The 17,192-nt window shown below is 45.0% G+C and overlaps 1 protein-coding gene across 1 annotated transcript in view; it reads right to left on the bottom strand.

The window, feature by feature from the left end:
• galnt18b (UDP-N-acetyl-alpha-D-galactosamine:polypeptide N-acetylgalactosaminyltransferase 18b) overlaps positions 1-17,192 on the bottom strand; it is a gene marked incomplete at its 3' end in the record, with an annotated part of 72,415 nt that overhangs the window by 21,161 nt on the left and 34,062 nt on the right. Inside the window, exons 2-6 of the mRNA XM_080538024.1 lie at positions 13,221-13,416; positions 11,493-11,659; positions 4,718-4,901; positions 2,813-3,010; positions 2,493-2,607 (exon numbers count right to left, since the gene is read on the bottom strand). Of these exons, the coding sequence (XP_080394150.1) occupies positions 2,493-2,607; positions 2,813-3,010; positions 4,718-4,901; positions 11,493-11,659; positions 13,221-13,416 (860 nt within the window). The remainder of the gene's footprint in view (positions 1-2,492; positions 2,608-2,812; positions 3,011-4,717; positions 4,902-11,492; positions 11,660-13,220; positions 13,417-17,192) is intronic.

Raw genomic sequence — 17,192 nt, 5'->3', positions numbered from 1 at the left:
AGCTGTTCGTGGCATTTCATCCTGACATAAAAGGGCCAGGACAGAACCCCCAACGATGAAGCCAGGCCTGGAGAACAGAGCTCCCCTGCAGCTGACTTGGCCTTGTGTGTGAGCGTCTCTGGGAGAGTCCCTTAGAGCTGTGCTGGTGTCAGCCAAAGTGTGGCCGGGCAGGTGGTCTGCAGGCAGGACCAATATGCTGCAGGCAGGGAGGCAGGGAAGCAGACAGGGAGGGAGGGAGGGAGGCAGGGGGGGAGGCAGAGAGGGAGGCAGAGAGAGAGGCAGGGAGGGAGGCAGGCAGGGAGGCAGAGAGGGAGGTAGGGACTGAGGCAGGCAGGGAGGCAGAGAGGGAGGGAGGCAGGGAGGGAGGTAGGGAGGGAGGCAGGGAGGGAGGCAGGCAGGGGGGCAGGGAGGCAGGCAGGGGGGCAGGGAGGCAGAGAGGGAGGCAGAGAGGGAGGCAGGGAGGGAGGCAGGCAGGCAGGGAGGCAGGCTGGAACCTGCTGGAGCTCAGTGGGGTAGCTGAGTAGTGTTAACTCCCCAGCCAGGGGTCACTTCCTGTAGGACTCATCCCAGTCTAACACCGACCAACACACCCGCATGGGACTCACATCCGCAGGGAGTATTTCCTCAGTATCTATTCTGAGAGATGAAGTAAACCCAAATTATTTGTCAACTGTTTGTTCGTGGGGATACACAACTATAAGTCGCTGATGGATTATGTGTGCGATAAAATCACCAATGTTTTCGGGAGAAAAGCAATCAGCGGGTTCCATTATCAAGCCAGAGCTTCTAAAAGCATGTCATTTTCTGGGCGAAAATGACTTATGGGACTAATCTCCCTCCCTTTCCTGAAGAGTGACTGATGATTACATCTCTCTCATTAGCGCTGATGGATATTTCCATGTTCGCAGTCGTCCCATTGTAAGCCCTCTACCTCTAAGTCTGAAACTGCAGTGTTATCTACTGAGTACAGCTGGAGGAGGTCCGCCTGTCTGTCTGTCTGTCTGTCTGCGAGTCCCCTGTCGGTCTATCTGTCTGTCTGTCAGTCTCCTGTCTGTCTGTCCCCTGTCTGTCTGTGTGTCTGTCTGTCTGTCCCCTGTCTGTTTGTCTGTGTGTCTGTCTGTCTGTTTCCTCTCTGTCTGTCTGTCTGTGTGTCCCCTGGCTGCCTGCCTCTGTCTGTCTGTCTGTCTGGTCTGTCCAACCTCTGGGTGTTATTGTAGTGGTTGATTGCTGTATCAGGGCTGTCCTACAGTATGTACTGTACAGTGGATGTGTCAGTGTTATTATTAGCCGTCCCCGGGGACGCCTGTGTGTCGTCTCTGGCCCATCTGCTCATGGTGCTGCTGGGCTCCATTCTGACTCTGTCTCTGCCTCAGGAGCTGTCGTCGACTGAGGCAGGAGAAGGCACAGTACAGCCAGTCACACATCACAGACGAGGGGATGTGTCCGCTGCATGTCCCTGTAACTGGTAACCCGGAAATTAAGCTTGACGGGAAAATAAAAGAGTTGATGTACGACTGACGCACAGGTGATGCACACAGCTCAAGAGGAGTCTTCAAAGAGGCGCGGGGGGTGTTGATCTAAACCTGCCGCTGTTACTTAGCGAAGAGGATAGACAAAAGATGAACAATGGCACCGTGTCAAGACAGACAGAGAGAGAGGAGGCCAGTGACACACACGGGACATCCTGGGTTGTGTTGGGACTGAACGGGAGGTGAAGCTTGACGTGACAAGGTGGGAGGAACACTGAGGAACTACAACAAGACACCGTGAGACAGAGCCGTGTTCCAAGACGTCAGGGTTGTCGACGTACACCTGGCAACGGACTCTCTTTAGTCCTCTACTTCACCGAGTGTAATGACTGGAGTCACTCAAAGAGAGACAAAGAGACTCAAAGGTACAAAGACGAACTGGCACCGGAGAACAGGGGAACACACAGACTAAACACACAGGGAAGGACGATGAGGAGACAGGTGAGACCCATCAGGGCGGGGTAGACAATCACACAGGCGGGAAACCCACCAAGGGAAAAGTGTCTAAAACGAGAGAGGAGGTGAGTAACACCGAATAAAACAGGAAACTATGAACGAAAAAAAACAGGAATCAAAGACAAAACATAAACTAAGGAGCACGGTGGGACGCTCCACTCCGAAACGAAGGGGCCTCGCAGAGTCTGAGAGAGAGGAAAAGGAACTGCTTCAGTCGGGTGTGGTATAGTATCTTATCATCAGCCCGCTTCACCTTGTTAATGTGTTCCACTTACACGCAGGACACTGCTAGGAAAGCCAAAGGACATTCAGCAGTGGAGACAAACAACCACTTTTCCATATAAAAAGAGGCTAGTCTGAGGCGGCAGACACTGTGGTGAGAATGCCAAAAACAGTGAGGGTCATTATCATTGTTAATTCTCCAGGATCAAAGCCATTACCTAAATGAACGGTGCCCTGTGTGTGTGTGTGTGTGGCTGCCTGCCGGGAAGTGACACCATTACTCACCCTGACAGCAAGCTCCACGTTCTCTCCGCCGTACACCTCCATGCCCTCGTCCAATAGGCCGATCTCCTCAAAGTACAGCCTGTCCACCACGAAGCAGCCAATCAGAGCAGGGCTCCTGGAAGTCACAAACAAAGGAATTACAGAGAAATGTAGAAAACACAATTCCGGGACAACAGTGACACGCTAGGCACCAAATGATCGTATCTGGATCGTTAATAGCCTTTCATAGAGTCAAAAAAAACATTCCGCCAGGAAGCAAGAGATCCACAAGAATTCAATGTTCCATCTATTTCTGGGTTATCTAAGTCGATGTACTGTACTTGATAGGAGCGCTGTTGTTGGCTTGGTGCCACCAGGACTTGGGTGGGTTGAGGTATCGGCACCACAGCTCCCAGTCGAAGCCCTGGGCAGACAGTGGGTACTCTTCAATCTCAAACGTGTCGTATTTGATGTTATCAAACGACGGAGAGATTATGCGAGTTCGGTCCTCCATAATTCTCATGAGAACCGGCTCAGCCCTTCAAAAACACAAAGAAGGTAGAATTTAATGAGCTAGTAGGAACATATGAGAAGCTTACTAGGAATGACTTTGCTACACATGTTAATGAGGACCATGTAGAATATATTGAAAACAGCCATGTGATTAACACATGAAGTGTGGATTGTGTATCGATGAAGGAGGTCTTGTGTTCATATTTCCATAAAAAAAGAAAAAAAAGAAAAAAAAAGACAACGTAGGTCATATCGCTGCATTACTACTAACTGAAGGCTTATTCAAGCCATGCAACAATAATTTGTGACAACAGCTGGTGTAAGCGAGAACAAGTCAGCTACCAATCAAATTGTTCAGACTTATAGTCTGAAAAAGGTAAATAAACTTCAACAGTGTTGAAAATCAATGACACACTCGCTAGTCAAGCTAAAACATTGCAGTGCAATGGATTCGGTGAGTAATCCCCACTTCTCTACATTAACTAGGTAGTAGAGGGGATTACTCACTGAATCCATTGCATTGCAATATTTTAGTTTGACTAGCGAGTGTGTCATTGATTTTCAACACCGTTGAAATTTATTTTTCTGAGTAAAAGTCGGAACATTTGGTCGGTTGCCGATTTGTTCCCGCTTCACCAGCTGCTGTCACATTAGTGTTGCCAGAGGACAACCTGAATGGGCGACTGTATCTATATTATTGTCTAAACAAACCATGAAATAAGGTTATCCTGCAAATTAGCTGAATCAATGAAACAGCGTACCTGGCACTGCAGATCTAAGTAAAGCCATTCCTGAGGGGCTCTATTCATGCTCTGTAGGTTTAATACCATATCAGCACAGATTAAAAGCAGATTTTTTATTTTTGTATGTTGTTCAAATTTCCTTCGTACAGATTTGGGGCAGGCTGCTGAGAACGCAATTAGACAGTATGATGAGAACTCTGGAGGCCGCTGATCATCTTTACCTCAGGGAGAGATGATGGGTAAGGCCCTGGCCTCAGACTCCGTCGTCATAGGCAACATGCCCGGGCTAAAACCGACTCAGCGTTTATCCCTATCATGAATGAATGAATGAATGAATGAATGAATGAATGAATGAATGAATGGTCTTTATTGTCATTGATATAGTACAGGTACCAAACAACGAAATTTGGGAGGGGGGGCTCCCCTGGTGCTAGGAAAAAAAAACTAAAAACAAGAAGGGAAAAGAGCTGGTTTACATAAATAAAGGCTATGTACACTATCCACTATACTATACTATACAAATAAAACACTGTGCTGTACTCTATGCTATGCTATACCTATTCTAACATTTCCTATTCTCTGAACCTTATGTACCCTAGGGTTGTCATATTGCACATAGTGTTATTGCACATTAATTTAAAGTGTCGCAGTTTGCAGGTTTGAAATGTACACAGTTGTGTTTCAGTATTACACTTGATTTCAATCTAGTAGCTGCCATCAATTTGTCTAGATTGTCCAGGGCCTAGAACCTAGGTCTTTGCTGTGTTCAGGGCCTGAATAGCCCTGGGGTAGAAGCTGAGCTTCTAGGACATTAGCTTAGCGATCTTGGATCAGAATCTAACTTTTTCAGTTTTTTTGGCCGTTGAGTGAGTGATGTGGTTGACAACCCATAGAGAGAGAGAGACTCTCACACACAAGGACTGTTTACACAGAGCCGTGTATGAGTGTAGTAGATGTGTGAATGCGCTGTGTATGGGCGGAGTGACTCACCAGCCTACGTTGAACTCCACGTGGGCATCGAACAGGGCCACCACGGGCGCCGTGGCGGCCCGCCACCCACTGACCCGGGAGCGGATCAGACCCTCCTGTTTGGAGTGGCGCACCATCTTGATAAAGCCAGGTCGCTGGCTGTTGGTCTCAGACACAAAGTCCTGCAGCTTCTCCTTCAGCTCCTCTACACATACACACACAAACACGCACACACACACACAAAAACACACACACGCACGCACGCACGCACACACATACACAACACACACACACAAGAATGTGCACACACATGCACGCACGCACGCACGCACGCACGCACACACGCACACACACACACACACACACACACACACACACACACACACACACAGTGGTTAATAATACATGAAACCTCCAGAGAGATTCCTCAACCCTGAGGTGAGGAAGAGCTACGAGTGGGCGAATAAGTTCAAGCCAATAAACAACCCCCCGCCGTCTCCCCTGTCTCCTCTACCCAGGCTAGGAGGAGGGGCAAATGCATTCATGCTCTACTGCTTTGATCACTGGACCAAAGAGCAGGCAGTCTGATTCAGTCAGAGATCTTCTAGGCCACCAGGAGGCTGAACAGAGGGGGATACTGCAGTACTCAGGGCTGAGACAGCAATTCTGTCAGAAGCATGAAAGTAAAAGCAGGGAATAGGCCCTGCCGGGGTAACTCATGCCTCAACGTTTACCTTTATGACTAGTCACTTGTACATCATCAAGGGGTCAATATTATGCTTTTGAGCCCTGCATTGAGTCACCCAAAACAGTTCTGTAGGTTTATGGAAGGTAAGAGTAAAAGCAGTGGCATGTTGCCACAGGGTGGTATAAGGGTTTCAGCAGTGGCTTTCTTTCCTCAATGTATTGAAAGCCTGAAGAAAGCAGCTTACTGGTGAAAATGTTTGTGAAATATAGAATTAGCATCGGAGCAAGAGCGTGCGGCTCTCTCTCTCCCTCTCTCTTTCTCTGTCTTTCACTTTCTGTTAGGTCCCTGATCACCACAGGAATTAAAAGACCAAACTGTTGCTATGCGATTTTTCTTTTTCTACAACGACAAAACGCCTCCATCTTTTTCTCTGTAATCAACATTTCAATTCCAAGCCGACGGGAAAGAAACACAAGGTCGACCGTCTCCTTTCAACTCATGTTGACAGACAAGATGCTTTCGCTAACAAGAACTCTGAGGTGTCGTTGAGTTAAAAAACCCAAGACATTCCAACTCACTCTATAAGACAGGAAATCATTATGCTCGGAGTGATCACACAGTGGAGAATAGCCTATTAAATGCAAACTCCAATCCACAGGCTCCCATGGATAACAACGAATACTAAATATGCGCCGTAATGAACAGCGTTGCCTAATCCCCCCGAGGACACTCTATATGATTTACAATCTCCACACCCTTCCAAAGCGCCCTTGTTTAAATCTCCCTACCCTGTGCCTCATCTCATCAGCGGGTAGAGAGGTGGAGCCTGCTGTACTTAATGAGGGGAGGTAAAAAAAAAAAAACAGACGGGCACATCAAGCTTGCTTACATTACCTGGTACGCCATCACTCATCTCTCACAATCCTCACCAGATGGCATGACAAACAGGCCAGGAACACACACACACACACACACACACACACACACACATACACACACACACACACACACACACACACACACACGTTTCACTGTGAGTGATGACTCTAACTGTGGCTAGCACACAGTATGGGACAGGAATCAGAATCAGAATCAGAATCAGAATCAGAATCAGAATCGCTTTTATTACATCCCAATGTCCAAGTACATAAGAGCACAATTGTTTGGCTTTGGTTCCTCAACATTGACATTGCAGCATCAAGATACAAAATCACAATAATAAAGTAAAGTAAAATAAGTAAAATAGAAGCTGCTAGATGTTTCACAAATGACATTAATCGCTTTATCGCACGTCAGACAGGACCTGGGGCCAGTTGTTCAAAATGTTTCATCTTTTTAACTTTAAAAACTTCTAATCAGAATGATTCCGGTTTTCTGTTGCTATCCAGGATCAGATCAGCTGGTTGATTTCCCCTAGAAGACTCAACATCAGACAGACAGATCTGATCCTGGATAGCAAAACAGAATCAGGTTTTGAACAACTGGGCTCAGGGATCTGCCTTCCTGGACTCTGAAACAGACCTTGGGTAACATTTATAGTAACTTTAACGAGAGTGCATATACTACATGATTTAAAATGTTTTATCATTTTATACTTATAAAAAAATGCTGAAATATTAATCGACTGTATCGCACACTACCTGTAAATAATTCAACGTAGAAAGCTCACATAAAACTTTAATTATATCTATTTTGTCAGTGAAAGGTGAGCAGTAATGCTGCCTCACACTCACGCCATCTGTTCTCTGTGGTTTAGAAGAGGCCATCATTGCAATCTCCTTTCAGAGAGCAGTGAGTGCCAGTGAGTGCCATTCGACACTCACAGATATTGATCTCTTTGTAACCGGAGGAGAGGTGAGTAGAGAGGGGCGTTAGCTCAGAGACTTCTGGGCCATTTAGTTTTCTCATTATTTTCCACAAACAGCTGAAGTTACCCTTCAAGCTGTAGCCTTCCGTCTAATCCTTAAGTCCCCTAGTCAACAACAGCATACTAAACATATCTGCGGGTGGGTGAATCTTCCAGGTGCAGTATCTGAGTCGAGTATCTGAAAAAAAATAACCCACGAGAGACGTATGTTGTCAAGGACAGAATACATTTCCTTGCATGATACCGTACTGTATGAGAAAGCCGCTTGGAGCCTCTGAATCATAGATGACAGTAACAACTACGGTTAGCATTGTTTATAATGACTAGACTCAGGTCACCAATCAAGCTCAAGGAGACTTTGATGTCCTATGGAGAAAGCTTTTGTTTGAAGCCTTGAAATCCTTATTATCCTTGAGCTAAGACCTGTCCCTCATCGATCATCGGAGAAACTTGAATTACTCAAATGGACGTGCGATGAATACTTTGCGCTGCTTTGTTTCAGACAATGAACATTACGTAAGAGCTTCTGGATGTTTCACAAATGATATGAATGCTTTCCCACACATCAGAGTGCTGTGATGGAAACCAGAGAAGCCAAATGAGATGTTTTGTCTTGGAATCATTCTCCCTTCACTTCCCTTCTGTCCAGTGTGAAGAAAAACAACTTCTGTCTCCTCACCTGCTGATTTAGGTCAATTTACGTCAACCACAAGAACTCATTTTGTAATTTGGTTGAAACAGTTGATAATGAAGAGATTCAGTGTGTGTGTGTGCGTGTGCGTGTGCCTGTGTGTGTGTGTGTGTGTGTGTGTGTAAACCCGAGAATAAGAATGATGAACTGTAATGGTTTATAATGAATCATAATAAAGCACATTGAGTTACAGGTTCATTACCTCGGGAACGACTCATGACCAGGAGCATCAATCTATTATGACCCATATCCTATCAGACGCAAGGGTGGAAAGTAATAGCCTCTGTTATGCTGATAGATTTGTGACAATATGCAGCCACATAATTATTAGACATGATTACTTATTGTACAGTCATTAAGTAGCATACAAAGTCTTTTCTTTTACAGATTTTCTTTCGTTTTTTTCTAGTTTCAATGGTTTTCTTTCTCCAATAATATGACTCAATCCATATAAAGTGAAGAAAAGCTAATGGATGATGTATATAAAGTACAGTAGGTTGCTATGAAACTATCTTGAATGTGTAATACCTTTGGGTAAAGCAGCATGCGTGAATACATGAACAAAACTCCCCTATCACTCTACCCAGGGATAGAGAGAGAGAGGGGGGGGTGTTAGAGTGAGAGAGAGAGGGAGAGAGAGAGAGAGGTGCAGAGAGATACATGTTAGAGTGAGAGAGAGAGAGGTGTTAGAGAGAGACAGAGAGAGAGAGAAAGAGAAAGAGAGAGAGAGAGAGGTGTTAGAGTGAGAGAGAGAGAGATTTGGAGAGAGAGATATGTTAGAGTGAGGGAGAGAGAGAGGGAGAGAGACATGTTAGAGTGAGAGAGAGAGAGAGAGGTGTTACAGAGAGACAGAGAGACAGAGAGAGAGAGAGAGTGAGAGAGGGGACGGGCAGAGTGATAGATGAATACTGCGAGGGAGAGAGAAACAGAAAGACTGAGGCAGCGAGAGGGGAGAGGCGGACCAAGATAGATCCTCCTTCATGCTGGCTCTAGTCGTATGATGTACGACCCTTTTCTCTGTAAAGGAGAGAGACGCTGATTTACCAGGCATGACAAGCTCTTAGATATTCTAGCCTTCGCCTCTTAGGAGGATGTGCCTAAGGCCTCTACGTTAGTGTTTCGTGAGGAGAATCAACAAGAAACTCTCTCTTCTTCCTGTCGACCTACAGGACAGACAGAGACACAAAGTGACCGGTTTAACTGAGATCTGACAAACTCTCTGAACAATGTACAATACATAACTACCTTAACTGTACATAGCTATTGCTGTCCATCTCCTGTATATACGCCTAACTACCGTACTTGCCATACTGTACCTATCACTATCATGTTTTATAGCATTATACCACTTCTTCTGGTTACATGCTAAACTGCATTTTGTTGTCGGTTACTTGTACTCTGCAATGACAATCAAGTTGAATCTAATCTAATCTAATTTAATCTAATCCGATCTAATCTAACTCTCTGAATGTTGAAATGTAGAACAATTCGAACCCTTTCCCGGATCTCTGCTGCCTACAATTCTCTTGAACTACGTTCGTTGCTCTGACACATTACGCCATACAGGGGCCTTTGTAGCCATACATTCCTAACGCAGCGGCACTTCCTACTGTATGGAATCTAGAGGCGTCCTCATTCCTCCAATCAGTGAGCTTGAGTGAGCCCCTGTCAGGGACACTGTGGCACCCCCAGACATGGCTTCCTCAGGTCCAAGACATCATCCAATTAGGGAAGAATCAGCCAGGTCAATCTGCCCTTCTCCCCCCTCAGCGGTCACACCGTCGCCTGCATGCTAATATTCCGGTGGAGGAAGGGGTGAACTCCTGACTGAGTCCCATTATAATGCCTCTGGTAGACTCTGGGGGTGAGCCGTTAGACGGTGACCCCCCTGAAACAACCTCAGCGTCGCCAAGGGTCAGCGGGCTGACAACGCTTAGTGAGAGATAAGATTAGCAATCATGGCTATAATGATAAGGGTAAATCTATCAGAGTGAGTCTGACAGAATGCTCTGGCAAACAGGTTGGAATGCCATTAGCAAAATGTCAAGGCGTGACCGGCGTTCCTGAGGTACCTTCAGGAAGCTGCTCCCAATTACCTGATAAAATCAGAGCCGGCATCGGACATGATAATCCACTAGAGCTGGCGGGAGAGGACAGGAGAGGAGAGGAGAGGAGAGGAGAGGAGAGGAGAGGAGAGGAGAGGAGAGGAGAGGAGAGGAGAGAAACAACGACCTTTGTATTTTCATCTCTTTTAGAAGAGAAACAGATTGGTATCTTCAAAAGAGGGCTTAGGCTCAGACTACCCCCCCCCCCCCATTCCCCAGGTAACAGTGGTATGTCCTAGGAGCTGGGCTAACCTGAGGCCCTGAGGTAAAAAACAAACAAAAAGTGGGTTTCAGGTGCACAGGGCTTAGCAGAGGGGTGCAGAGGTAGGGTACAGAGCAGGGCAGAGAACAGAAGAGCCAATGGTAAAAGAAGAAAGGGGAGGAGAAAAGAAAAGATGAATGAGAAAAGAAGCAGAGGGGAGTCTTTGAGTTAGCTCTTATCCCAACCGGTAGAGCATGTGGTTCGGTCCGACCCAGCCCACTAACCCATCCTGTGGCATTCTGTAGCTTCAGTGATCTGAGGCGGATATCTTTGGCCTTCCATGGCTTATAGCAATAGTCCAGAACAAACTCTACTCATGTGTCGTTTGCCTACATCTCACAGCTGACTTCATCGGTAATCATCCGTCCACTCTCCCGCTCTACACACCTGCCTGAGCGACTGCTGCACACTGCAAAAAGTCAGCTCTCAAAAACAAGAAAAAAGCAATAAAATGGGGGAAATATTACTTAAAATAATAAGTAATAATAATAATAATAATAATCTGCCAACCGAACAGGAACATTTCACAAGATTTTCTTAAAACAAGTAGAAGATATCTTAAAACTAGTGCAGTCAGACAATTGCCCTTGATTTTAGATGTACTTTTTGCAGTGTGTCTTAACCAGCACCGGGAGACAGTCCACCCGGTCCGTTGGTAAACACCACAACTCTGCTGTGCCAACATAATACTCTGTAGTGAGACTCCATACTGCAGGTAGCTTTAGCTGGCGCTCTATGAGCCCAGGCACAGCTGAGCCCAATCTCCTGTCTGAACAGTTAAACTCAGGGCTGGGGGGGCTCAACTACTGAAGTGACCTGGTGTATCCAAACACTTAATTACCTCTCGGAAGGTGATCCGCCTCAAGGCCCATTTCCTGGCTTTTATTTCTCACTAATTAGTATTCCTTCACCTATTCATTTAATCCAATGAGCACAGCGCCTAATTAAAGACATTAAAGAGGTAGATTAAAGAAAGGGAGCCGACAAGAACAAGAGGAGTAATTACTAAGACTGTAAAGATCCCGACTGATATCCTGGAGGCCAACAGAGGAGGACAGTAACCTCTTGAACAAGCGATGAATAAGCTTTGAATAAGCTATTTGACAGACTAGTTGGCTGTACGCTCTAATGCACTTTCCCTACGGGACAGTCTCATCTCATCCAACATCATGTGAAGACTCACCGCTGTTACTGTTGTCGTCCACAAGGATGATCTCTTTGAGGAGGTGAGAGGGGGTCCTGTTCATGGCTGAGTGGATGGACCGCAGGATCACCGACAAGGCCTCGTTCACAAAAATGAACACTATGCTCACTTGGGGCAGGTTGGAGGGGTAGGAGATGTTTCTGCACCTGATGAGGGGGGGAAAACACGGGGTCAGGTGAGGGGAGGGCAGAAGGCATTTCGTGACGTTATAAGGTTCTATCACCATTTTTGTCAAAATTTAGTTTTTTACATAATCGGATCCATTAGGTGTTTATTAATGCCTGTGTGGTGTTATTCTTAAAATGTTGACATTTTTTAGCTAGTAATTCATAAAATACAAAGGTTCCATCTCACAAAACATAATGGAATGTAAAAACTTTGACGCTCAATATCTACGAACTACCCTAAACGGAGATATTACCGTATAATTCTAAGCTCACGATTTATGTTATGTAAAATTCTGTCTGAAGATGGAAATCAGGTTGTATTTATCAGATATCTGGGCATTTTGTGGGGTTGTGCTGGTTGATATCTTGATGGGATTGGTAGACCTAAAAGCTAAACGATGTGAACGTGTCAGCAAAATAACTGTATTTTCAAATGCAGATTTGGTGGATAAAAGCATCTATGGAAAAAAAAGGGATGAGATGAGCTGTGACACGTTTCTGAATCTGTCTCGACTGTGAGAGAATGGCTCACAGTGACTGTGAGGGAATTATATTTTTTACACTTAAATGTTTTAGCATTTAGCAGACACCTTTATCCAAAGCAATTTACAACAAATACATTTGTCTACGTAAGTGAATCATCTATCCATCTGTCATCATAAGAAAAATAATCTATGCTAGGACCGGGGCCATTGGTAGTCACAATGCTAGAAGAAGGAACAATCCCCTTTTTCTCTCTGTGATTGAGAGGTTGAGTGGCTATGTTTTTGAAGGCAGACAGAGGCGGTAAATTATGGGAGAGGAAATTGCACCTCATTGTTTTGAAGGACCACTTTACTAGTCCATTCCCTGTCAAAACATTGAGGGCTCGAGTTCTCTCAGCATAAGGCACTCTCTCAACAATGTGCAGTAATCCAATACATTTTACATTTACATTTTTGCCATTTAGCAGACGCCTTATTCCAAAGCGACAATCAATACATTAAGTAAGTGAATCGTCTATCCACTAGTCATAGCAGGAAAAGTACTCTATGCTCAGGCCAGGGGCCATTGGCAATCGTCGTGATAGAAGAAGGAAGAGTTGATATTTTTATTTGGATTTTGACACAGGAGAAACAGTGCAGGGGGGTAGCAGATGCCTCAGGAGGGACAGTTAAGGTGTAGCCTGAAGAGATGGGTCTTCAGTCGCCGACGGAAGATGGGGAGTGATTCTGCAGTTCTGAAAGCCGTGGGAAGCTCGTTCCACCAGCGGGGAGCCAGTATAGTGAAGTCTGTAAGCTAAGGGCTGTGTATGAAAGAAAATCCTCTGCCGTTGGCTAGAAATTTCCATATAAAGAATCAAACTCTGACCATGTACCCTAACATCAAATGTGCAACACCTGTGGGTGAAAAGACGACGTCTGGTACGACATTGTACTTAACATAAACTAAGGTTTTAAGCTGTTTTAACCACCTGCACGTTTGTGTAGCGTACTCATTTGAGGTGCAGAGCAGCCGGGGGTGTGTGGGTGTGGTTTACTGCATGGGCCAATGAGCTCACCCGTCAGGTCTGAGGTCTGGGATGGTTCTGTCCAGAGAGAGGCGGTCGCTGAGGTAGCCGTTGTAGCCATAGTACTGGAACATCTTCAGTGCCACCCTGCGGCTGTCTGGACTCAGGTCCTGGCCCCAATGGGTGAACAGCGATGAGTCTGAGAAAGAGCTGTCTCCCTGACCCTCCTCTCCTTTCAACGGGGTTTCTGTGGGAATCACAGGAGGACAGAAATAGTGTGAATATTTGTACAGGCCACCGACACGCACCTGCGCACACACACACACACACACACACGCACACACACACACACACACACACACACACACACACACACACACACACACACACACACACACACAGTCCCTGCCTGCCAGGGCATAGGAGGTGAGGGAAACTCATGAATAGCAAGGTCAATGTGACCTGCCATGTATTCGCTTCCACCTTATTCATGAGAGTAGATTTCCCAGTTCACAGAGAGAGAGAGAGAGAGAGAGAGAGAGAGAGAGAGAGAGAGAGAGAGAGAGAGAGAGAGAGAAAGAGAGACGGCCGTCAAGCCTTGCTTGACATGAGCACTCAGAGAATACAGCCACGGATGAGTGGTCCATAAACCAAAGACAAATGAAACAGCGTCGATGGAACGACAAGCTCCAGAGAGCACCATGATGAGGATGATGAAGCCAAACTTTTGAAAGCTGCCAAACACACTCCGCTCTTGTACTTGTACTTGTACACTGATTCCAGTGTTTACCAGGGACATGCAGTGTTTACCAGGACAGGAACATGCAGTGTTTACCAGGGACATGCAGTGTTTACCAGGGACATGCAGTGTTTACCAGGACACGAACATGCAGTGTTTACCAGGGACATGCAGTGTTTACCAGGACAGGAACATGCAGTGTTTACCAGGGACATGCAGTGTTTACCAGGACAGGAACATGCAGTGTTTACCAGGGACATCCAGTGTTTACCAGAACCAGGGTTAAACACCCTGTCCCTGCCGCTGCCACTCACAAAGTGCCCCCCTCCCATGTTGTGCCCTTTTCGGGGAAGAGCAACGTGCCCTTCCATTAGTCTAGGCATGATCCCTGGAGTTTACTCCTGGAACCCAACTGAATTTAAATGGATCCCCCACTTACAGTCTCCGTCTACGACTCCCAGAACTGTGCACACAATGGAACGCTATGTCCTGGGCTGTCATCATTTGATATCTTCCCTTTAAATCCCAGTGTCTGCTGCGATTTTATACAGAGAGATTCCACAGTGTGACAGTGTGAGGACTGAATGATAAATCTGAGCTTACGAAAGACTCAATGCCACCACAGAGTGATTTGAATGTGACATTGTGGAGCAACTCCGTGATTTATGATTGCTGTGAAGAAGAAAAAATCGGAGAAATTTGCAAATCGTATATGAATATGTGGTTTCATCATAAATGACACTACAGTATGACAGGGATCTGTGACAAAGGTTATTGTACTGTACGAGAGCTCACCTTCTGTAGTCAGAATCAGAATCAGAATCAGAATCTCTTTTATTACATCTTACTGTACAAGTACACAAGTCAAAATCTTTGGCTTTGACATTGCAGCATTCAGACACAAAAGCATTCAGACACAAAAAAACACAATAATAATAGTAACAAGTAATAGTTACAAAAGTAACATAGGAAGTAAAACAAGTAGCCCCACATTGATAGTGTGCTCATCTAGATGAATTCACTGGACACGTTCGACATTTCTAGAGAAAAACGGAACGAACCGATGGGGGTTTCAATGTGTTCGGCCTAACTTCATTGATTCAGTGTGCTGTGATGATGATGATGACGATGATGCCATTTTACAGTATCTCGTTTCCTCCCAAACACACCACCCACGGTGACCAACAAGAGCCTGAAGTTTACCAAGAGGACAGTCTTTGTGTGAGGTATTTCCGCAATATCTTTAGTTCCTTTCCAGTCAGTCAAAATCTCAGCCCCTCACTGTACAAGGTACAGTACAGGCATTATATAGAACCCAACACCTTGTAGAGTACACAGAGGGGCAAGAAGAGGGTTAACTCACTGGTCACTGGTTTCTATAGAACCAACAAGAGAGGGAGTGTGTTCAGGTCAGGACAGGTCAGGGCTGTTGTAACTCAGACCAGTAAGGGAGAACAGCGACAGAGGCACTGGTGAAATCAGGGGGGGGGGGGGGGGCAGGGGGGGCGGTATGTGCAGTATGTGCCCTTTTTTTCTTTTCGCCCCTGCCCTTCAAACAGCCTGAGTCCGCCACTGGACAGAGGTACCAGTTAGGAAACTGAGACAGAGGAGTTCAGGAGTTTACCAGACTGTATCACAGCCGGGTCAGTCAAATGTGAGCATTTGAGAAGAAGCACCCTGCCTCCAGCAGCAACACGTCTGGATTTCTGTCAGACGCTGATGCTGATATTTGATGTTTGACTGTGGTTTGGTTACTGTAGGTTTCCAAAGCTCAGAAGAAACCTGATTGTTCGGATCTACATTCTTGCCTGAATAACATATTTTAACGCCTTAACGTCTAAATGTATTAAGACATGATGGCTAGACTTATTCACTTCTTAAACAATAGAAAGTTTTTTCTCATTGAATGATTAAAATCACACATTTCAATCAAATGTTTCTTCTCCCTTTCAATGAAATGAAGGTAGCAGACATAATTCCAGTGGTGTCTGTCATGAGCATTAGCTTCTTCCTTGCTGAGCAGCCTTTCAGTTTATGTCGATATAGGACTCATGTTTCCTGTGCATTTACAATAGATACTTTTGTACCTGTTTCTTCCAGCATTTTCACAAGGTCCTTTGCTGTTGTTCTGAGATTGATTTGCACTTTTCACATCAAAGTATGTTCATCTCAGCAGACAGAGTGCGTCTTCTTCCTCAGCGGTATGACGTCTGCGTGGTCTCATGGTGTTTATACTTGTACTGTGCGTACTATTGTTTGTACAGATGAACGTGGTACCTTCAGGCATTTCAAAATTGCTCCCAAGAATGAATCAGATTTGGTCCACAATTTGTCTTGGCTGATTTCCCATGATATCAAGCAAAGAGACACTGAGTTTGAAGGTACGCCTTAAAATACATCCACAGGTACAGCTCCAATTGACTGAAATTATGTCAATTAGCCTGTCAGAAGCTTCTAAAGCAATGACATCATTTTTCTGGAATTTTCCAAGCTGTTAAAGGCACAGTAAATGTAGTGTATGTAAACGTCTGACCTCTTGGAATTGTGATATAGTGAATTATAAGTTAAATAATCTGTCTGTAAACAAAATCAAAGTAGATAACCGACTTGCCAAAACTATAGTTTGTAAACATGAAATCTGTGGAGTGGTTAAAACATGTGTTTTAATGACTTCAATCTAAGTGTAAGGAAACTTCCAACTTCAACTGTACGTGCCTTTATTCACAAACATGTGTCACAAATAAGACATATAAATAATTAAAAACATGATAATTAACATTCAACTGAAAAAAATGTCAAGGGGGCACCAAGTATGGATCTCTTTCAGCGATTCGTGCCCAAAAAAACCTGAAACATGAAAGGAAAGGAGCATGCCAATGAGAACGGAGCCGAAACACCTTCTGACTCTGATCTGATGACAACACGTTAATAAACTACTACACTGTCACAGACATCATCTGCAGTTCTGGAAGAAAAGACAGGCCAGATCATTAGTGGAATTAATAGAGTAAAATTATTCTAATGATGTGCTAATTAAAGCAAAAAATTAAAAATAAACATTTTGTTAGACCTCCAGTATAAAAGGCAAACACATAATATAAGCAAGTGATAGTGCAAGCTGGCATCCATCCAACTAATTCAGGAGTTAGTTCAGACGAGTGGAAAGAGACGTGTTTTAAATGAATTAGAACTCTGAATACACAAGCTTGATATTGTTTGCCTCAGATCTAATGGCATCTGTCAGAGTGTGACAGAGGGGGAAATACTTATTTTTAGTATCAAAG

This window comes from Nansenia antarctica, assembly GCF_963989245.1.
Source record: "Nansenia antarctica genome assembly, chromosome: 1".
Taxonomy (NCBI): Eukaryota; Metazoa; Chordata; class Actinopteri; order Argentiniformes; family Microstomatidae; genus Nansenia; species Nansenia antarctica.
The sequence above is the reverse complement of the archived record's forward strand: the minus strand, read 5'-3'. Positions and strand labels throughout refer to the sequence as shown.